The 23,274-nt window shown below is 41.9% G+C and overlaps 1 protein-coding gene across 2 annotated transcripts in view; it reads right to left on the bottom strand.

Moving 5' to 3' along the window:
• CLDN10 (claudin 10) overlaps positions 1-18,828 on the bottom strand; it is a 104,691-nt gene extending 85,863 nt beyond the window's left edge. Inside the window, exons 1-2 of one of the 2 annotated variants that reach the window (XM_043504672.1) lie at positions 18,373-18,828; positions 13,020-13,184 (exon numbers count right to left, since the gene is read on the bottom strand). In XM_043504672.1, coding sequence (XP_043360607.1) covers positions 13,020-13,089 — 70 coding nt within the window. In that variant the 5' untranslated portion in view covers positions 13,090-13,184; positions 18,373-18,828. Of the gene's footprint in view, positions 1-13,019; positions 13,336-18,372 lie in introns of those variants that run through there. The other variant, XM_038374063.2, reaches the window with a different exon arrangement.
• Positions 18,829-23,274: the final 4,446 nt, after the last annotated feature.

The raw sequence follows: 23,274 nt of genomic DNA, 5'->3' as shown, positions 1-23,274 counted from the left end.
ACATGGCTACCTTTCAGCATTGTAGCAACTTTGTCCTTCTACCACTTCTTCCTTCTCCTTATGTGCTGTTGGAATGCATGGTAGTGGAAGGAGCATCCAGTGGCTGTGTGGTGGTGTGTCCCATCCCCATCATATTGGAGTACCTTTCAGGAATAGAAATAAAAATAACAATTTCCTTCCGTCCTAGCCTGTAGGAGAAACTTGATCAGTTTATAGAGCTTTTGTTTGTGTATATAGTGAATGTACCACAGAAAAGTTGTGTAAGAGAAATGAGTTACACATTCAGTTCTGGGAGCAGGCAGTGCCCTCTTGCAGAAGTGAATTCTCTAGTCTATGTTCAGTTTCCATCAAAGGTCTGTCTCCTGTACTCATGGGCCTTCCCTTCTTGGTTGCAAGTATCAGAGGGGTGCCGTGTTAGTCTGTATCCACGAAAACAAAGAGGAGTCCGGTGGCACCCTAAAGACTAACAGATTTATTTGGGCATAAGCTTTCGTGGGTAAAAAACCCCACTTCTTCAGATGCATGGAGTGAAAATTACAGATACAGGTATAGATATACTGACCCATGAAGAGAAGGGAGTTACCTTACAAGTGGAGAACCAGTGTTGACAAGGCCCATTCAGTCAGGGTGGATGTGGTCCAGTCTCAATAACTGAGGAGGAGGTGTCAATACCAAGAGAGGGAAAATTGCTTTTGTAGTGAGCCAACCATTCCCAGTCCCTATTCAAGCCCAAATTAATGGTGTTAAGTTTGCAAATAAATTGTAGCTCTGCCAAAAGAAAAGGAGTACTTGTGGCACCTTAGAGACTAACACATTTATTTGAGCATAAGCTTTCGTGAGCTACAGCTCACTTCATTGGACGGAGCTGTAGCTCACGAAAGCTTATGCTCAAATAAATGTGTTAGTCTCTAAGGTGCCACAAGTACTCCTTTTCTTTTTGCAAATATTGACTAACACGGCTGCTACTCTGAAACCTGTAGCTCTGTCGTTTCTTTTTAAAGTCTGTTTTTGAAGTTCTTTTTGTTATTGAAATATGGCTACTTTTAAATCTGTTATTGAATGTCCAGGGAGATTGAAGTGTTCTTCTACTGGCTTTTGTATGTTACCATTCCCGATGTCTCATTTGTGTCCATTTATTCTTTTACGTAGAGACTGTCCAGTTTGGCCAATGTACATGGCAGAGGGGCATTGCTGGCACATGGCATATATCACATTAGTAGATGTGCAGGTGAATGAGCCCCTGATGGTGTGGCTGATGTTGGGTCCTCTGATGGTGTCGCTACAGTAAATATGGGGACAGAGTAGGCAATGGGGTTTGCTACAGAGATTGATTCCTGGGTTAGTGTTTCTGTGGTGTGGTGTGTAGTTGCTGGTGAGTATTTGCTTCGGTTGGGGGGCTGTCTGTAAGCGAGGTCTGGCCTGTCTCATAGGTCTGTGAGAGTGAGGGATCATTTTCCAGGATAGGCTGTAGATCGTTGATGATGCGCTGGAGAGGTTTTAGCTGGGGGCTGTATGTGATGGCCATTGGTGTTCTGTTATTTTCCTTGTTGGGCCTGTCCTGCAGTAGGTGACTTCTGGGTACCCATCTTGCTCTGTCAATCTGTTTCCTCACTTCCCCTATTGTAGTTTTAAGAATTCTTGATAAAGATCTTGTAGGTGTTTCTCTGTCTCAGGTTTACCAGCATCACTTTAATTATGTCTGACTTCAGGTTTAACCAGCTTCTCATTATCCAGGAGCTGACTTTAGTTAAACCCTGATAGAGCAGGGAGATGGTGCTGTTTATGGTTGATATAAATAGGCTTGGTAGAATTAGATTTGTATTTTTGACAGATAATATTGATCTTTGTTTTTAAGGTTTTTTTTCCCAATTTTTATATATTTAAATTTTTACAGTTGTGGGAAATTATGGAGGGTCAGACAATGGGGAGGGGATGAGACAATAATTATTTAATGAGAACGGATGCTGAGATTCAACAACTTAAAGCTTGATAACAGTTACAACAAATTGTCAACATCATATGTCAACATTTTAGCCTTAAATCAAACCCTAACTAAAGTTGTTAAGCAGACTTTTTTCCTTCTTTGCTTATCTGTAGATTTCTATTGTTATCAATGGAAATATTTGTCCATTGGTTTGTGTGTGTGAATGGTGGAATCAACATTTACCGATACCAATCTAATTCTACACATAAAGAAGATGTCTACTGGCACTTCTGCTCACGCTGGCTCACCAGCTCTCCCAATTACTTCATATAGATGCTGATTATCTGAAGGAGAGGACAGTGTCCTATGGGATGCTGGAGATGAGCGCTTTGGAGGTGGAAGAACTAGAATACCATTTCAGGGTACTCTGTTTGCTCCTGCTTGGGAATGGGTCGGGAGAATATAGTGATCAGCATTGCATTATCAAATGGTACAGAGAGGTCCAACAGGATGAACATGGATGTACTTCCCTTGTCTATGGACAGGAAGAGACCATCCACCAGAGCAACAAGTGCTGTCTTTGTATCATGCCCTGGCCTGAAGCCTGCCTCAAAGAATCCATAATGCTGACAGATGGTGCTGAAAGGTGGTTTTGCTGGCTTCTTGACTAACTTACTTAGAAAAAGGAGGTTAAACTTTGGGTGGTAGCTTGTGAGGTTTTTGGCATGGATAGTAAAATTTCACAGTTGCTTAACGATGACTAGTACACAGCTTCATGGAACAAAGAAAATGAAAGAAAACTATAAAGCTATATAGAAAATCGGCTAATTAGTAAAATTAAAATAAAAGCAAACAAGAGACAAAACACTTAAGACCTAAAAGAGCATATTTTGTTTCCTTTTGGTGAACAATACTATTGTTTTTCCTTAGTGGAGAGAAGTGAAGTTTGCCAATAAAGTCTCTGTCTCAGGAAGTAACTCTCTATGACTCACGCACAGCAACAACTATTCTTGGTTAGAAACAGACTTTTCATCTTCACAGAAAGGTCATCATACATGGAGTTCTGTTGTTGTAAATTCATAGATTATAAAGACAGAAGGGACCATTGTGATGATCTAGTCTGACCTTCTGTATAACATAAGCCATAAAACTTGCCGGAATTAATTTCTGTTTTAATGAGAGCATATCTTTTAGAAAAACAATTTTGAATTTGCCGAGCATCTACTTCCAGCCATTGGATCATGTTGATCTTTCTCTGCTAAATTGAAGAGCGCTCTGTTATCAAATTTGTTCTCCCCACATATGTACTTATAGACTGATCAAGTCACCCCTGAACTTTGTCTCTGTTAAGCAAAATAAACTCAAGGAGCTCACTCTATCACAATAAGGCATATTTTCTGAAATTGCAAACATTCTCCTGGCTCTTCTCTGAACTGTTGCCAGTTTATAAACATCCTTCTTGAATTGTGGACACCAAAACATGGTGTTTTAGCAGCGATTGTCCCAGTGCCAAATACAGAGGTAATCTAAACTCCCTACTCCAACTCAAGATTCTGCAGCTTACACATCCAAAGGTCAGATTAGCCTATGTGATCTCAATACTGGAAACTCCTGGTCAGCTGATGATTCATTATGACCCCAAATCCTATTTCAGAGTCACTGCTTTGCAGATAGTCCCATTGTATAAGTATGGGCTACATTTTTTGTTCCTACAGATTTTTGTTTCAAACTCCCTGAGGACATAAAGTTTAAAAAATGAAGATAAAGTATTGAAAATACCTTGACCGTGTTCTCTCGGTTGTTTTAGACTTTTCTGCTTTTCATTAATAAAAATATCAAAAATTCTTTTAAATGGTCTAACTTTTGCTGTTTTAATATTTAGCCTTTGCTAAGATTGTAGACAGAACTTTGATTTCAACAGGAACAGGAGTGAGCCTAGTGGCAAAAAAAAAGTCATTTCAGTGGGAGCAGCACTGAGACAATAGTCACAATTTGAAATGGCTGTTGCTGGCTGGCTTGCACTTTAAAGCACTTAAAAGGTGACCTGGCTGGAGGGCCAGGCCATGGAAGATTTGGAGAGAGACAGGCCACTCCAGGGTCAAAAGTGGTCAAAAGAGGTGAAGTTCCTTGTAACAGGTATTAGGAGCTCCCTAGAGGTGAGAGGTTTCAGAATAGCAGCTGTGTTAGTCTGTATCTGCAAAAAGAAAAGGAGGACTTGTGGCACCTTAGAGACTAACAAATTTATTAGAGCATAAGCTTTCGTGAGCTACAGCTCACTTCATCAGATACATCCAATGAAGTGAGCTGTAGCTCATGAAAGCTTATGCTCAAATAAATTTGTTAGTCTCTAAGGTGCCACAAGTCCTCCTTTTCTTTTTTCTAGAGGTGAGAGTGCACCATAACACTAATACTAATACATGAGTTGCTTCCCAGATCTCCTCTACTTCCTTTTACCAACTACAAACATTAGTGAACAGAGCACCAGGGGCTGGATACATTAGTGGGGTAATACTCCTCTGGACCGTGCCTGCCTCCCAGTGCTGCCTCTGCCCCGACTCCAGGCTAGTTACCACTGCTCTGCTTGGACAGCTTTTCTAATCACTGAGTCCCAGTTCTGATTCCATCCATAGATCTGCAGAGGTCTTGTCTGGGCCTGCTCTACTCCCTGCTTCCCCCCCCCCCCACATTTTTCTCAGGTTCCATGTGACTCAGCCTTTTAATTTCCCCAGTCTCTTAATTTCACACTGCAGTAAGGCTACCCAATTTGCTCTCAAGTAGCTGCTGCTGTGTACATTCTCTGCTAGCTCAGTCTCATGATCTCTTGCCCAAGTGGTTCCACATTGGAACTACTTGTTGCCACATATTCCACCAGACCATGACCTATTAAATTCCAGGTAAATAGGAGAAGGGGAGGAAGTTGATCCTACCTTCTTCCTGGCTTTGCTTCCATTTAGGCTAATCACCACTGACACTGGCTCCTTAAGGTCTTAGAATGGGTGTGAATCTGATCTGATGGCCCAGGCCACTGACCTACATCTTTCTCCTGCTCCCCATTGTCGTTCTTAAGATCATTTGGGAGCGGGAAGGGTCTCCATAGTGACCCTGCAGGGGATATATTAATCCATGATCCTAAAGGGGATAGTTGAACATTTTCTTATTTTAAGCTACATGATAGACAGGAATGTGGACGATAAGCAAGTGAAGTACTTACTGCCAGCATTTTACCAACAGGATCACACTATTTTCTCCCATATCTTATAATGATTGTGTACCAAGGAAGCAAGTATTTGCAGACAGGAAGGGTGAGGGAATAGGAAACCTTTCCATTTGGTTTCTCATTTAAACAAAAACACCTCTCCAAATCATAACCAAAGAAGGCTGCAGAGTCACTTGGCAAACACACTTGTATTAAGTACATTTGCTGGAAATGTTTCTACTTTGTTCCTGTAAAATACAGTGACTGTATTGATACGATAGCACACAGAGTTCAGCTTGCACAGACTGAAGTGGGGGAGGAGAGTGAAGATCTCTGGAAGTTTTTTTGGAAAATACCCGCCATATGATGCATTCCTAAAGCAAAAAATTACTCTTTAGAAGTATTTTATGAGCCCTCGGTCAACTGCAGGGATAAGATGTCGTTCTCTAGGGAGAGAGCTGAGCAGGGGAGTAGAGCCCTGCAGTGGGATTGGAATCCTGTGGGTCCTGCAGGATCCACTGCTATAATAGTGGGAATGGATAAAATATAGTTTGTTATGGGCAGGCAGAGGTGACTAGTGGGAGGGACACAAAGGGGGGCACCAGCTAAGGGGGGGCAGGTGACACCCCCACGTGACTCTTCCCTGCACTGCCCCCAGGTCGGGGCCCCCACACTTTCCGTGTCCCATACTCCCCATCCCACTTTACCTGGGCTCTGTACTCCTGCTGTGCCGGCCTGGCTTCCTCTGGCTGTTTGGCTACTCTTCTGGCAGCCAGGCTCTGGAGCCATGCCCTAGCCCTAACCCTAACCCTAACCCGCAGGCCGCCCCAGGCTCAGCTTCTGGTGACAGTGGCCAAGCAAGCCAGAGTCCCCCCACCCTCCGCTGCATGCTCAGAGTTGGCTCCTGTCCCCAGAAGCTGAGCCTGGGCAGGGAGAGAACTGCCGCTGTCGCCGCTCCCTGCCTTGCCCAGCCTCAGCTTCTGGGGACAGGAGCTGACTCTGAGCATGCCGGGGAGGGCTCCGGCTTGCTCAGCCACTGTCCCTAGAGAAGCTGAGCCCCAGGGCAGCCGCTGCGCTGCACTGGGCAGCATGGCCGGAAGAGGACAGGCTCTGGCCCCGCTTTCCCTTCGGGTTCTGGCCCCGCCCCTTCCTCTCCCCAGCTGGGGCTGGCTACTGAGTCAAGTGCTCCGAGCAGGCTTCTGGGGAGGGCAGGTGGCCAACCCTTCCCACCTCCCCGCTCCCCAGCATCGTCTCTTTGGGCGGGATTGGATATGCAAAAAACTAGACAGCGGTAATTTTGTGGGAAACCACAACATCACTCATCAGTTTGTCATAAATAGACTTTCAGTAATGTAAAGCAAGTTTTTCTTTTTTTTAAATAAAGTTTTTAATACTTAAATTATAGTGAGGGATAGAAAGACTAGATTTCTGTTATAACAGGAGTTGAAGTATTTTTTTACATGGTTTAAGCAAGATTTGTTTTATTCTTTTATTGGTAAAAGTTGATTCTGAATTCCGTTTATATATCTAATATATTAATCAACCTGTTTGTTTGGTTTTAGTTTTTAGTAGCATGGGGAAATTTGTCTCTCTTGCGGGATTTGTGGGATCTAAGATTTTTGCAGGTGGGAGTGGGGAAAAAATGCAAGAAACAATGCAGGTGGGAGTGGGTATTGTGGGGTGGGATGGGACAGGAGCGAGATTAAAAAATAGTCCTACACAGGGCTATAGGGGAGCAGTTACTCTTTCCAGTCTGCTTTCCTGCAACCCACCTAGATATCTGAGTGGGTGATTGGGAGTTAATGCTGTTCCAGATAGCGTTAGCTGCCTCTTCATGCTCTTTGAAGCTGCTGCTGCACAGATAGGAAAGAAGGCAGTCAATGGAAGAATAACTATGTTACCAAGAAGGACAACAGGGCAGCCATGTGCAGTTTCTGGGCCCTGTGGCCCTCCAAACCACACTGAGGGGAGCCCAGTAGTAGAGTTGAGCAAATAATTGATTATTCTGTCCAAACCCAAATGGAATTTTTTTGTTTTTTCTTGCTGAAATGAAAAAAAAATCATTTTGGGTCAAATGAAACATTTTGTTTGACCCAAAACAACTCTTTTGGTGCTTTATTTCAGGTTGTTTTCAGTGGCTTTCACTTCTTCTTAGTAACTTTTGAAAACAAATGCCATTTCAAGAATGAAAAGTCAAAACATTTCCTTTTGAAATGGCTAAAACAAACTGTTTCAACATTTTTGCATGTTTTGTTTTTCAGCTGAAACTGTTCGCAGAAAAATGCAGTTTTTGTGGGGTGAATTTACTTTTTGCTGAATTTTTTTTGCCCAAGTCTACCCACTGGAGTGCACAGAACATCTGTACCATCTGCTGGGAATGGTGTCTCATTTTGGCTTTTTGAATAGATGAAGTTTATTTTGTAGGCAGAATTTACCCCTCAGGTAGAACCCCTTCATGCACATGAGTATCCATATCCATGTGGCTGTGAGTAATTCAGAGACTTTATGTTATAGAGGAGGTGTGTTACACTGCTATTGCATTGCTGGCAGATCCAGAACACAGTCCTTGAATTGTTGTCAAATTACAAAGGAGGATGCTTAACTGTAAAATCATTAATTTTTGTATAGATTAAATGCAAGCATCTGGGGCATTAGCGAAAATATTATGTAACCAGGATATGAGAAGCTATTTCATAGCAACAGAGCAGGGCTGGCCTTAGGTTTTGTGAAGCCCAAAGATGCGGGAAGGAAGTAAAATCAGACCATAAATTGTGTCTCCCTCTGAACCCACTGTCAATAATGGTGTTACCTCCTTTGTAATGTACTTTGAGATCTCTGGATGAAAAGCACTCTATTAGAGCTAGGTGGTGGTGGTAGTATGTGTTGTTCTTTTAATTAATTATCCTCCCCTAGCTTGTGCCACTTCTGGAATTTAAAATAGAGCTGACCTGTGCATTGCAAGGCTTGCCCTGGAGGCTGGACTCTGAACAGCTCTTTGTTTTGTTTGTTTTTTCGGCCAGCCTTGTAGCTGAGAGGGTGCTTATGTCCCTGTGAAAGATGAATCTGGCTGGTAGGTCAATTAAATACATGTTAAAATGGGGTCAGTGAGTCACTTTTCACTATTTTTTGGTGTGACTTGTTCTCCTATTTCTGCTGTATACAGGGTATTGATGTCAGTAGAAGTAGTTTTCATTCTGTCTTATCATAATGTCACTTTTGGAGAAAGGAAAAGCAGTCTACAAATAGGAGAGCATTTTGGAACATCTCCATCCGGGAAAAGAAATACAGAACTCCTAAGTTCACATTTCCTTTGGAAATATGAATCAGTGTTCATCACTTTGAACAAACGTACTGTGTAACCAAATATAAATCTTAGACATGTCTTGAATCTGATTGTCAGCTGTAGAAGAAGAGCCTCACGTTAAATAAGATACCACATTTTAGTTGATTTCCTTTGTTATGAAAATATCAACAGTTATGCATGTTGGTGTCACTGATTTATGTAGAACAACATGGAATATTTTAAAAAATTGAAAGCATGTGGGGAAAACCTCATAGAAGGCTTTCCAGTTGAGAAGAATAACTGCACTTAACTGTAAGTTGTGGGTGGATTTAGCTGTTGAAATCCATTGGTTTGAACTAGCTAAATCTTCACGATTCGCCTTTTCAAAAATTAGGAGCTAGAAGTTAAAACTTCAACAGAAGACTTCTGGGTCTTCAAGGAAAATGTTGCTACATAAGATTAATAAAATATCTACTTTATGGTATAAAATAGTACACCCTAATGAACAAAAGCAAGGATTTATCAGGAGACTTTAACACAGCAGAAGAATCAATAATACAGAATGTGGAGCTTAGCATAGTATTAAAAGAAAACCAATCCCCACCTCCCCCCAAAAAACCCAAAATACCTTTGTTATGAACAAATTAAAGCTGCAAGAGTGTTTCAGTGGTATCCAGCTAATATCTCAGACCAATGTTACGTTTTCTTTACAAAAATTCTACATACTTAATTTTACTTGTTACTAGAAGATTATTGGAAATGGTACTTAGTAATCTCATAGTGATTTGTTATTTTAACCATTGCATATGCTAAGGGGCAAACATAGACAAGTAGCGTAAGTTGGGGAGAGTGAGAATTGCATTAAATTATTTCAGTGCTTAAGTGCTCTGCTGGATCAGGGCCTTCTCTGTTAAGTTCTAGACTTTCTAATGCTTGTGTATGATAGAGTTTTGCCCAACCTCATATACAGTACAAAGATGTGACAGAGCCAGGAAAAGTACCCAGCTCTCTTGTGTTTTATTCCAGTGCCTTAACCACAAGAGAACATCCCTGTCCTTCTTGCAACCCTCTGCCTCATTCACTGTCCATCTTGTGCACTGGGTGAAGCAGGAATCCAGTAGATCAGAAAGCATGTGATTGTGTAATTAGACAAACCCATACTCCATAATGGGGCTGAACTAAGGTTTTCAGTGCTTGATTGCAACCTTAATGTTTTTTAAACATATGTTTTTTAAATAACTAATATTTAAACCAAAATGAGTTCAAGTTATGAACCCCAGAACCGTTACATGAGTTACACAGACATCTACCACTTGAGCTAATGGAGTACCTGGTAGTAATAGTAGGCTATTATCCTCAAGGTAAACTAGTCACAAGAAGGAGATACATACATGTACATACTATACCAGTGGTTTAAACAACTATTTGCTAGCCAGTACATAAGAACGGCCATATTGAGTCAGGTCCATCCAGCCCAGTATCCTGTCTTCTGAAAGTGGCCAATGCCAGGTGCCCCAGAGGGAATAAACAGAGCAGGTAATCATCAAGTGATGCATCCCCTGTCGCCCATTCCCAGATTCTGGCACCATCCCTCCTCATCTTGGCTAATAGCCATTAATGGACCTATCCTCCATGAATTTATCTAGTTCTTTTTTTAACCCTGTTATAGTCTTGGCCTTCACAACATCCTCTGGCAGGGAGTTCCACAGGTTGATTGTGTATTGTGTGAAAAAATACTTCCTTTTGTTTGCTTTAAACCTGCTGCCTATTAATTTCATTTGGTGATCCCTAGTGGAACACTGGCAGTCAAGATTCCTGGGTACTATTCCTCGCTGCAGAGATGATGGCAGTAAAAACGGTTACAGACATCTCTGCCATACACATAAGTTTGGCAATTCCATTCTGAAAGACAGTATAGCTGTGAATGAGAACTGGGTCTGCTATGCTACAGATAGGATTTAGTTTCCAGTTCTGGAACTTCTCAGCTATACCATCTGTAAAATGGTGGAAAGATACTTGCCTGCCTTTTAATTTAGAAAGAAGACACCTTGCTAAATGATAAGGCCATGAAGTTTATTAATACCAAGAAGAGCTTGGACTAGAACGCATTGTTTCTTCCTGATCCCCCATCCAATTGTCTAAAGATTACTAAAGAAATGAAGAGCTTGCATAGCCAGTTTAGTATTTTATGCTATAACAAACTGCAAATAAATGTTATAAAATAAGTGAGCAATAGTAAAGCTATTTCTTAGTCCCTGCCCACAGTCACTATTTTAACAATTATGATGATATATAGAGGCTCTGGCATAGGTGCTGGAATTAAGGGTACAGCCACACCCTCTGGTTTGAAGTAGTAATAATAACCCAAATTCATGGTTTCCACCTTCAGCACCCCAATTATAAAAATTGTTCCAGCACCACTGGGCTCTGGAAGACACATTAGCAGTTTTTGTTACTTTTGGAATAATAGTGGATTAATATTTTACAATATAGCACTATGTGCAAAGCTCTTCCAGCAAATTTCTTGTTTTCTTCAAAGTATCATGATGGTAAGTAATTTTACAAAACAAAATGCTTCATTATTTTTGCATATATATTTTTCTCTGCATGTAATATGACACCTTGGAGGTGCTTGCACTGGCTGATTAAAATTAGTTTTCCTAAATGTCAATTCATATTATTGCTGCCATCTCATTTTAATAAGAACATGTTGCTCAAAGCTGTTAATTTCATATCTGTATTATTATAAACTACTTATAAAAGCTTATTGGGATTTGTACATACATTGTTTAAAAAATTCATACATATTCATATCATATTTATTATGCCAGTTGCAGTCAGTCAATGATTAAATGGTTCAAAGCAGTAAAATTTTAAGTCACAAATGTGATTGATTATATTGAAAATAACTTTCCCAACAATTATTATAATAATGAGAGTTTATAGTCACTGAAGTACTTAAAGGACAGATTTAACTTATACTCCTGAAAGGAAAGTGTTCTTCTTTTAAAAAAAGTCAAGAAAAAATAAGCATTACACTCCATAAACAACTATTCAAAAAGAAGAGAACAGATTTTTAAATAGTACGCTTGAGTTTTTATAGCGCTTTTCCATTTTTGATTAATTTTAGCTACATTGTAACATAAGTTAAAGGTTTCTCACTGATTCAGATAATTAGTACATGATTTTTTGCAGTTCTGAGGACTGTCTGATAAAATATGTACAAAGAGACATAAATGTTCCATTGATCTTACTGGGAGCTTTGCCTATACCAAGACTGCAACATCAAGCCCATAATTGCATCATCATCATAATGTCATTTTGAAAATCAACTTTACCTTTATGGATTTCTAGTATTCAAAGCAGATAAATGCTCTGAAGGCAGAGTAGATGTATAAACTCATAGGTACTCATGATGGGCCAAATTTTGGTTCTACTGAGGTCTACAGCAAAACTTCTGACTTCAGTAGGTCCAGGAATTGACCTGTATGACCCACAGGCCACGAGTGACTCCCACTAGTGATTCTTGTAGCTCTCATTGAGGAATTTGCAATGTTGCCTCTGGCCTGGATTTCTTCCCTGATTCCATGAAATTACTAATGGTGTCTTTTTTTTTAGTACCGTCCCCCACCACACACTGGATTATGATGGACCTACTCCACCTTGTTCATTTGCCCCAGTCATCCAGGAGAGCCCAGGTTCAGCAAATTCCTTTGCCCTTGTCCTCAAGGGAAAGAAGGAGCATGATTGCTGGTAGCTGAGTAGTTCTACTATGCAAATTCTAGAAAGGACTTTATTGTTTAGTGTCTCAAAGTTTAACTAGTACTACATATATTTTAAACCAAATGCTTCTCCATATGCTGTTCTATACAGAGAAAACCCCCCTCCCATCTTCACTCAGTAGTTGAGCTGCCTACATTTACTTTTTTACAAATCAATAGATGATGTACAATACATCTCTCTCTCTAACTCACCTTCTACAGTATCCTGCTTTATAACTTAAAATGTAAAATGTCATGTCCCAATCCTGGAAACACATAGGTGTTTAGGTGCTTAGCTCTAAGCACGTCCATAGTTCCATTACACTCATGTGCTTATAGTGAAGAATATATACAAATGCACCATTGGACCAGGCCCCTAATTATTGTAAGAAGTTCTGGTAAGTGTCAGAGATCCTGTCATAACTTACCCCCTCTGGTCAGCAGTATATTTAGTTTCACATAGGCCTTTTTCATCTCCAATTTCTACTAGGTAGTCTAGTCCACCTCTGCCAACAGAAGTTTGTTACCAAAAGTATATTTGCCAGAATTCTGCCCAGTATGGAGTGTTTTGGTTTTTTTATAATGTCTTTCTTAGTGGAATTACATCTTTCCTCAGGAGAGGAATGCATGTTACTGTCAGGAAATTATTTCCAATATTAATTTTATATTTTCCTTTTGTTAAAGTTATACCCTTGTTTCTAGTTATACCCTGTTGTACAAACCAAAATCATTCTCTTCCTCCTGAGGCTCACATCTTGAAATTCTCAGAATTATTTGTAAATGTTACTTAATCACCCTGTACTGATGTAGTTCTTCATGCACTGTCATAGTTTGAGTAAAATTACCTCTACTTACCTTCTAGTCTGAAGATGGTAAAATGAGGTCTGCAATGAAAAGCACCCAGTGCATTTCCTGCACAGTTCATCCAAAGACCCTGGAAAACCCAAGTTGCAGTGATAACTGATGTTGCTCTGCTGGTTACTTTCCACTCATTTGACGCAGTGGCAGCAATAACAGCTCCTATTCCACCAAAGCAAAATATCAAAGCTAAAATCTGTATCCCTAACATCCTTCTTGACTTTCACTATATCCTGGACAATTAGCAATGTCAATGTGTGGTAAGTGGAGAGTACTTCAGTCATCTGGGTAAGCAATAGGTACAACACAAGCAAATTACACTTAAACAAGTGTTGCAGAAAGTTAATATGGGGACAAGACATTTTTCATGCATTTGCCAGGCACCATAGACATTTAGAGAGAAACAAAAAGGGTGATTTTTTTCTTTTAGATAATTAGTGATGGATGTTACAAATCAATAAATTAATTTTTAATTTTAAAAATGAACTTCATTTTTTTATATTTTTTCTCATTTCTGGTATTCTAGTTAATGCTTAATTTTTAGTTAATTGGAAACTTAACAACCCTAGAAAAAAGTGCAGAGTCCAAATTGTTCAGTACTCATTAGCAGATGTAGCAAAACATTTTAAGAGTCTAAAATAAATTAACTTGTCAGCAGTAGTTGAACTGGTAGCTCTGTCTTTAAGATTGTGAAGTCTTTGGGGCAGGCACTGTGTTTGCACCTTTGTATTTTGGAAGATGAAAAATCTGTACACAGAATTAAACTGTGAGAATGGATTCCTTCTTGACTTATGAATAGATTAACCTGCCAGACTCCAAGTACAAATGGAAAGTATTTATTAATATACCTACTTTTAAAGAGATGACAGACAGCATTGCCATTGAATACAAAAATAACATCCTATAACAGATTGTTCTAACAGTGAGGATGAGTAAATTTAGACAGGAAGAATTCAATTCCACCTCACTGTCAGATAATACAATAATAGGCTATGTGCCATAAGATAAGTATACCTTTAAAAATTATGCATATTCTTCTGCATTGCAATGCTAATGGAATAGAGGAGACTATTTAAATATGCCATCACTGAATAGATCCTTGGGGATAAATATTATGTTACTGATCTATCTAGGCCATACAAAACTATTAGGTTTTCACCTTTTCTTAGGGACTATATTGATTCTTGCAGGGACTTGAGAGAACCAATGAAGATGTATCTTCAGGACCTGAGATGTCTTTTTTTTTCCCCAAAGCAACAAGCTATTCTACATTAATGGTTGTCCATTCTTTAGTGAAGTAGTCAATATAGATGCTGAAGGCACAGATGTTGCCTCACTAGTTTCCATACTTATCTAACCAGTTATCACAGGTAAGAGATGTTGCATTTACTGTTTATAACTAAGATGAACTTAAAACAACTAGAAATGCCTTCCTACCCCTTTCCACAGCAAGATGACAACTTACTGGAGCCCAGTCCTGTAAACACTTTGGGCCAGATCCACAAAGGTATTGTGTGTCTAACTGCTCCTTTAGGTGCCTAAATCAACCATTTATGCAATACTGACATTCTCAAAATCACTGCTCAGCTGCCACCTAACCCCAGAGATGCCCAAGTCCCATAGGAGTAAAAGTTTCAGCCAGTAGGCATGTGCAAAGCCACCTAAGTGCTGATACTGCCCCACATGTAACAAGGGCTTAGAAAGATAAAGATGAAGCCCCTGCCGTCCAAAGAGGGATTCTTAAACTAGGTGTTCCCTTGCCTCTCTCTCCAGTGGGGCCCAATCCCAAAGGCATTCTCAAAGCCCACCTAAAATATTATATTGGTCATAAAACCGAGTTGGGGGCAATTGTGCACATCTGGTGGCCTACTGGGTAAGGCACTCACCAGGGACGTATACATAGGTAACTACATGGAGAACAAATATTTAATAATGTGCTCTTCAATCTAGCAGAGAAAAGTATAGCACGATCCACTGGCTGGAAGTTGAAGCTAGATGAATTCAGACTGGAAATAAGATGTAAATTTTTAACCATGAGGATACTTAACGATGAGAACAATTTACCAGTGGTGGATTCTCCAATCACTGACCATTTTTAAATTAAGACTGGACGTTTTTCTAAAACGTCTGCTCTAGTTCAAACAAGAATTATTTTGGGGAAGTCCTATGGCCTGTCTTATACAGGAGGTCAGAGCAGGAGATGACAATGGGCCCCTCTGGCCTTGGAATCTATGAATGTAGGTGGCCCAAATTCAAATCCCTGCTCTGCCTGATTTGAAGCAGGGACTTTTATTCACATCTTCGACCCCCCAGTCAGTGCCCTAGCCCACTAGAATATCGAGTGTTTTGGGGGTAGGTCTCTTTGTCTCTCCCACATCCCACCTGAATGCCCTAACCACTGGACTAGTCATTTTCTCTCTCTCTGGCCTAATTAATATTTAATTATTTATACGAAGTAGAACAGCTCCAACAGGAGAGAGTGATAGCCCGCCCTGCAATACCCAGTAGCCTGGTGGCTTGGACACTTACCTGGGTGGTGGGAGATGTGGATTCAAGTCTCTGCTCCAAAGCAGGCAGATCAAGGATTTGAAACCACATCTCCCACGCTTCAGGGGAGTGCCCCGACCACCAGGGCCGGATTAACCTTTTGTGGGCTCGGCGCCAAACATATTTGTGGGCCTCCCTGGGGAATGATTGTAAAAGGGGCTGGGGGCAAAAGCACAGTGGGGTGGCAGCTAGGGTTGGTCCCTGGAGCAAGGGAGGGGGTCGCGGTAACTGCAAGCACAGCAGGGCTGGGGAGGGGATAAACAGAATCCCCCCACTGCCCCTGCCCACATAGAGTGGGTACCTACTTGGTTCTAGCCCATTCTCTTTGTCTCTCTCTGCACTGAGCTGCCCCTCCTCCCACAGGGCCATGTCTGCTGTACTGCCCAGGTAGGTTGGAGACCGTGGGGATCAGTCGACACAGTATCCCCAGCCCAGGTGATGTGACAGCCAGTGGTGGATTTAGAGTTAGTGGGGCCCCCGGCCCTGTGCTCAGTTTCATTTTTGGGGCCTTCCTTGGGACCCAGCCAAGAAAAAGAGCATTTTCTCTTATCTCCCTCCACCCCCGTTTTTCATTCTTTTTTTCTTCATCCTCCTCCTATAAGTAATAGCAAGTAAATGAAAATAAAGTGAGGTACCTTGGTTGTTTTTGTAATCTAACTTATTTTTTCCACAGAGGGAAAATCGAAAATTGAAAAACGCTGAGGGTCTCGACGGACCATGTAATGATCTTTCCAAATATTGTAAAAAAAACGTTGCGGTGCAGGGTCTGGCCAGGAGCTAGGGTGAGGGAGGGGGCTCAGGAGGTTGGGGTGTGGATCGCTTACCTGGGGCAGCCCCTGTTTGGTGCGAGGGGTACAGGTGGGAATGGGGGGGATGCAGGAGCTCCCGTTTGGTGCTCAGGATGGGGGTGGGGATGTGGGGGGTGCAGGAGTTAGGGCATGGGGCTGGGGAGGTGTGAGGGGGTGCAGCGGTCAGGGTGGGCTGGGGTCATGGGGATGCTCACGGCAGGGGGCTGAAGGGGGTATGCCCCAATTCCAGCCCCTTCCCCAAGGCCCCGCCCCTGCCTCTTCTCCACCTCCTCCCTGGAGCGGTGAGCATGATGAGGCTCTGCTCTTCCCCCTCCCTTTTGCCAGCAAACAGCTGATCGGCCGCAGGGAGACGGGGAGGGGAAGGAACGTAGCACGCTGTGGGAAGAGGCAGGGGAGGAGCTTGGCTGCTGGCGGAGCCTGCCCTGCTGCAGCAGGAGCTGGCAGCATCAAGCTTCTGCCCCCACAGGAGAGAGCAGGGGGCGGAGAAGAGTGGGCCAGGCCCCCTTTGGACCGTGGGCCCGGCGCCATGGTAAATCCGGTACTGCTGACCACTGGATTATTGGCTATAATTGGTGCTTTCTCTAGCTTTTCATGAGAGCCCATGCCCTAGCAGGCCTCTATCTCAGCAGCTGACCTGGCTTTGGTGCCTAACTCTCAGCCATGAACCTTCTCCTGGAATCTTGAGCAGAGAGAAGTGCCTCCCTCTGGCATGTCAGTCAGGTGCCTAGAGGACCAGACCAGTGGGAGCTAGATACCTAAATACATCCTGCCCCTTTTCTCTGTATTTCACTCCTGGCGAGTTTAGGCAGCTCCCTGCTCAGCTAACTGGCTTCTGAGGACCCTTCCTTAGGTGTCTAACTCACCACAAGCATCCTGGGTGCCTAATTCAGAGCTGTGGATTCTTCTTGGTGGCAGGGTGCCTGGGGGTTAGGTGTTACCTAAATAAGTCTTTGTGCATCTAGCCCTTTCTGCTGAGTGCAGAATACACCATCATCTGACTGATATTCACTGCAGGCCTGCACAAGTCTTATGTTCCATTTAAATCCCAAACTGCATTCTAAGGCCTTAAGTGGAACTTAATTGGCTCATAAGCTTTGATGCTGATCCTCTATTTAATGGTGATTTTTACCCTGTTGTAAGTAATTTCACTGAGTTCATGGTAACAAGAATGTGTCCTTATTAAGTGTTTGTGAGAAGTGGTAAGAAATAAACAATCCTATTTTGTGCCTTCATTTCTGTTACCAGATTTGCCCATTATTTTCGGACACACATTTATTAGGGTTACTTTTTTGGCGGGAGGGGGGGTGTTCTGTAATTCTATCAATGTTCTTCTTGTGTCACTTGTGTTCTCATACAGCACTCTACTTCTCACAGTTCCCTCCCAATGGAGCTATCCTGCAAGACCTAGGTTCCCCAGGGCAGGGTTCTTCTAGCCCCAGAATCTCTCTCACTCACTCACTCACTCACTCACTCACTCACTCACTCACTCACTCACTCACTCACTCACTCAAAACCGGGTTAATCCGCACTCCCAAGCTGATCCTTATATGTCCTTGGACTCAGTAGATTGGGTCGAGCAGCATTTCCAAGCTGCCACCCTCATATGTCCCAGGTTCACCATGTCCCTATCCCCGATTTCACATTACAATTGTTCTGGTAGTAACCCACTTGATGAGCAAACCCTACAGTATTTTTGGGCGCTGCAGGAATCTTTCACTTAGGTATGAGGAGCATTGCTGCAGAGCGAATGAGGAAGCCAGAAAAGCCACTCAAGGGAGAGAGAGAGAGAAGCAACCAGCTTAACCATAAAAGTTATTTATTGCCAGGTAATAACCATAGGGGAACCAAACAAACGAAACATTTATAATATTAAATCTAACTTAAATTTGATTATAAAAGTCAGGTTTAGAAAACTATAACTGATCAACCAAGTCAGGGTCAGAAGGCTATACCGAGAGAGAGAGAGAGAGAGAGAGAGAGAGATGGGTTCTCACCACTCTGTGAAGCTTAAATCGATCTGGGTTCCCTTCTGGTGGTGGTTCGGAGTGGTCCGGAGTGCTGGAGACAGGCAGAACCCCCCAGCACGATCAGTCAGGAGAAGATGAAGTCCCAATGGAACTGATGCAGATTTTGGATCCAGGCATCAGAGCTCTTACTTGAGCATTGGTAGGGATTTTTGTAGGGAAACAACAATGGTTCAAAAGAGAACACAAGATTTTTTTTATGGGTAAACTGATGGCTCAAGGGAGTATACCAACGTTTTGTTCAGGCTAGACAATAGGAACTGATCATTCCCGCCTATGGGCAGTGTTCCTTGGACGGAGCTCACAATGCAATTAGGGAGCTTCACTATTTTGGATACTAATAAAGGATTTATTACTAGAATTGGTCTGATGACTACTGAGCTGGGTGTGTGCAGGCGTGGGTTCATTAACATCTGAAGCAGAGATCCCCCATCATGCAGTGCTTCCCTGCTTTTCTGGTCCCAGAGTTCGATGCGGTTCTTGCCTTGGAATCGCTATTCTCCATTCTGTATGTTAATGGAGATGCCTCTCTGTCCCATCTTCGATGCAGATGAGGCTAGGGGAGTTTCCTTAATCCTTGTCCCAGGGGTTTAAGTGTGTCTCCCGCTGCCTTTTCATTGCTTTTTGTAAGTCTTCCTTCTGATCAGCTTTGGTTCAAGCAGAGGCAGGGAAGGAGGGTGAGGTCTTTTGTGAGTCAGACAGGCTGGGTACTGCACCCTGGTACCCAAGAACACAGAGCTGATAGGTAACATTTCTGAAGTTAAGCTCTGAGGAAAAAGTTAATCAGTTATTTAAGAAGTTCAAGGCAGAATTAAAAGTTAATCTGTTAACATCTTGGAAAATGCTGATGTTTGTCTTCTTTGTAACTGAACAGACATAACTGTTGGAAGAGAACTTTGTCCTGATAGCTTACTGAATTTCCAAACAAAAAGGGAAGGAAACATCAGAGCACAGATCCTGATCTGTATTACACTATGGATCTAAAACTTCAAATAGACAAATCATTAATCACATGAAATATGTAATCCTATGGAACTTAATTGAAAATCATGTGAACAACATGAAATACTGCTATTGCTACAGGCATGCTCGTATAAAAGCATACCAATGCCAATTCCTAAAATATAGTTGGCAACTGAACTTGTTTTGCAGAAAGCTATTAAAGTTTATATGGGCAATTAATAGTCTGACTTTTATATTTTGTATATTGATATAAATTAATCTCTTTAACCTAAAATGAAGAGTTCAGTAAAAACATACTATTGACTCTAACATTTTTACTGTAGTAATGTTTGCCAGGGTGGATTAAAACAATTTTCATGCAAAAATGGCTAAATTCAGATAAAACTGACTACTCTGGTGATCATGTGTATACATGATAAAATCAACTTAACTATATTAGGATTGTTAAATGAGTACATTAAAAAATCCTATATAAACAATTACTATTCCCTATTTCATTTTATTACATTATTCAAAGATATGTTTAATAAAAACTAAAACCAACCCATGTGCATTTTCACACCATTTGTTGGATACCAACGCTTTTATTGTTACTATCATATCTTTTTTTGTTTATGAAGTGCTCTATAAATTTGTGGAACTAGATAAGCAGCAGCGTGTGCAAGGTGGGGTATGCAGGGGCATGACCCTCCATAAACGTTGGGGGCACAGAACTCCTCCCAGCCCCGGGAGCTGCAGGGCAGGGGAAGGACAAGCGACTTCCTGCTGGGCCAGGGTGGGGGGGAAGGAAGAGCAACCTCCTGCCAGGATGATGGGTGGGGGGAGAGCATGCCCCCCCAAAAGGAGTCTAAATTAAATTACTGCACACACTCCTAATGATTATATATAATGAACATACAATGTTCTGTGTGGCACAGATAATCAGACTGGTAAAGAACAAGCAAGTAATTTTATCTTGAGGGTTATCTTTAGGTTTATTTTTAACTATGCTTGATCACATTAGTAAAAAAAGAACTTAAGAAATATCACCAGGCACACTTGAAATGGGCCTAAGAACATACTGATTAAATCAACTCATTGTGCAAAAAAGGTGTCCATTGACTGGGCCAATCGTGGAAACCATAAATTATGATCGCTTTTTAAATGCATACATATCTTCATTCTGCTTTGAATTTCTCTTGAGCTTGCATTCATACTTGCAGTCTTTTAAACACACAAATACAATAATCAAGGACCAAAGCAATCTCTCTCAGATAAGTGTTTAAATCAGGGATAGGCAAACTTTGGCCAGTGGCCCGCCAGGATAAGCCTCCTGGCGGGCTGGGCTGGTTTGTTTACCTGCCGCGTCCGGAGGTTAGGCTGATCGCAGCTCCCACTGGCCACGGTTCACCGTTACAGGCCAATGGGGGCTGTGGGAAGCGGCGGTCAGCACATCCCTAGGCCCGCATCGCTCCCTGGTTTAAATACGCTTGATGTCATGTGGAGCTGGACACGCATGTTTCTTGACAGAATTTAACTTAATTTTTTATATCTATTTAGGGTTTTTAAATATACCCAAATCATGCTCTGGGCACAAGCATACAAAAGTGCAACATTATACAACCCTTGTCTAAATAGCTGAGACTTCTCAGATCTTCTGGAGGTCTCCAAAACCAGAACTCTACTACTGATGCCCCTCCTCTTCTTTCCCTCACTTTTAGGAAAAGCCTGGGAAGACAATAACTGGACCTTGCAGCATAACATGAAATTCAAAAAAATCAGGGTTGGACAAGGGAAAGCAGAAAATGTATTCCGCTGAGAACCCCTCACTGAAAATGCTCTGTGTCCAGCTCCCTCAAGACCGGGAGTTGTTAGATCAAGGACTTCAGGTCCTCTTAATGGCTGTGGTTGTGGTACAGTGAGAAATGACTTTGAGGTGACCCAGGACTCAAACCATTTAAGTTTATAATATATAACCAACACCTTAAATTGCCCCTGGAAATGAATCAGAAATCATTGCAAAAAGAAAAGGAGTACTTGTGGCACCTTAGAGACTAACAAATTTATTAGAGCATAAGCTTTCGTGAGCTACAGCTCACTTCATCGGATGCATTTGGTGGAAAAAACAGAGGAGAGATTTATATACACACACAGAGAACATGAAACAATGGGTTTATCATACACACTGTAAGGAGAGTGATCACTTAAGATAAGCCATCACCAGCAGCAGGGGGGGGAAAGGAGGAAAACCTTTCATGGTGACAATCAAGGTAGGCTAATTCCAGCAGTTAACAAGAATATCAGAGGAACAGTGGGGGGTGGGGTGGGGGAGAGAAATACCATGGGGAAATAGTTTTACTTTGTGTAATGACTCATCCATTCCCAGTCTCTATTCAAGCCTAAGTTAATTGTATCCAGTTTGCAAATTAATTCCAATTCAGCAGTCAGTCGAGTGACCAGAGAGATTGAAGTGTTCTCCAACTGGTTCAATGCCCCTCTGCCATGTACATTGGCCAAACTGGACAGTCTCTACGTAAAAGAATGAATGGACACAAATCAGAGGTCAAGATTTATAACATTCAAAAACCAGTTGGAGAACACTTCAATCTCTCTGGTCACTCGATTACAGACCTAAGAGTGGCTATCCTTCAAGAAAAAAGCTTCAAAAACAGACTCCAACGAGAGACTGCTGAATTGGAATTAATTTGCAAACTGGATACAATTAACTTAGGCTTGAATAGAGACTGGGAATGGATGAGTCATTACACAAAGTAAAACTATTTCCCCATGGTATTTCTCCCCCCCCACCCCACCCCCCACTGTTCCTCTGATATTCTTGTTAACTGCTGGAATTAGCCTACCTTGCTTGTCACCATGAAAGGTTTTCCTCCTTTCCCCCCCCTGCTGCTGGTGATGGCTTATCTTAAGTGATCACTCTCCTTACAGTAAAAAGAAAAGGAGTACCCGTGGCACCTTAGAGACTAACAAATTTATTAGAGCATAAGCTTTCGTGAGCTACAGCTCACTTCATCGGATGCATTTGGTGGAAAAAGCAGAGGAGAGATTTATATACACACACACAGAGAACATGAAACAATGGGTTTATCATACACACTGTAAGGAGAGTGAAGTGAGCTGTAGCTCACGAAAGCTTATGCTCTAATAAATTTGTTAGTCTCTAAGGTGCCACAAGTACTCCTTTTCTTTTTGCGAATACAGACTAACACGGCTGCTACTCTGAAACCTGACTTTGTGTAATGACTCATCCATTCCCAGTCTCTATTCAAGCCTAAGTTAATTGTATCCAGTTTGCAAATTAATTCCAATTCAGCAGTCTCTCGTTGGAGTCTGTTTTTGAAGCTTTTTTGTTGAAGTATAGCCACTCTTAGGTCTGTGATCGAGTGACCAGAGAGATTGAAGTGTTCTCCAACTGGTTTTTGAATGTTATAATTCTTGACGTCTGATTTGTGTCCATTCATTCTTTTACGTAGAGACTGTCCAGTTTGGCCAATGTACATGGCAGAGGGGCATTGCTGGCACATGATGGCATATATCACATTGGTAGATGCGCAGATGAACGAGCCTCTGATAGTGTGGCTGATGTGATTAGGCCCTATGATGGTATCCCCTGAATAGATATGTGGACAGAGTTGGCAACGGGCTTTGTTGCAAAGATAGGTTCCTGGGTTAGTGGTTCTGTTGGAGAACACTTGTATTTCTCCCTCCCCCCGCCACTGTTCCTCTGATATTCTTGTTAACTGCTGGAATTAGCCTACCTTGCTTGTCACCATGAAAGGTTTTCCTCCTTCCCCCCCCCCCCCCCCGCTGCTGGTGATGGCTTATCTTAAGGGATCACTCTCCTTACAGTGTGTATGATAAACCCATTGTTTCATGTTCTCTGTGTGTGTGTGTGTGTATATAAATCTCTCC

This window comes from Dermochelys coriacea, chromosome 1 (genome assembly GCF_009764565.3).
Source record: "Dermochelys coriacea isolate rDerCor1 chromosome 1, rDerCor1.pri.v4, whole genome shotgun sequence".
NCBI classification, from domain to species: domain Eukaryota; kingdom Metazoa; phylum Chordata; order Testudines; family Dermochelyidae; genus Dermochelys; species Dermochelys coriacea.
Note: the sequence above shows the minus strand (reverse complement) of the source record. Positions and strands in the feature narration are given on the sequence as shown.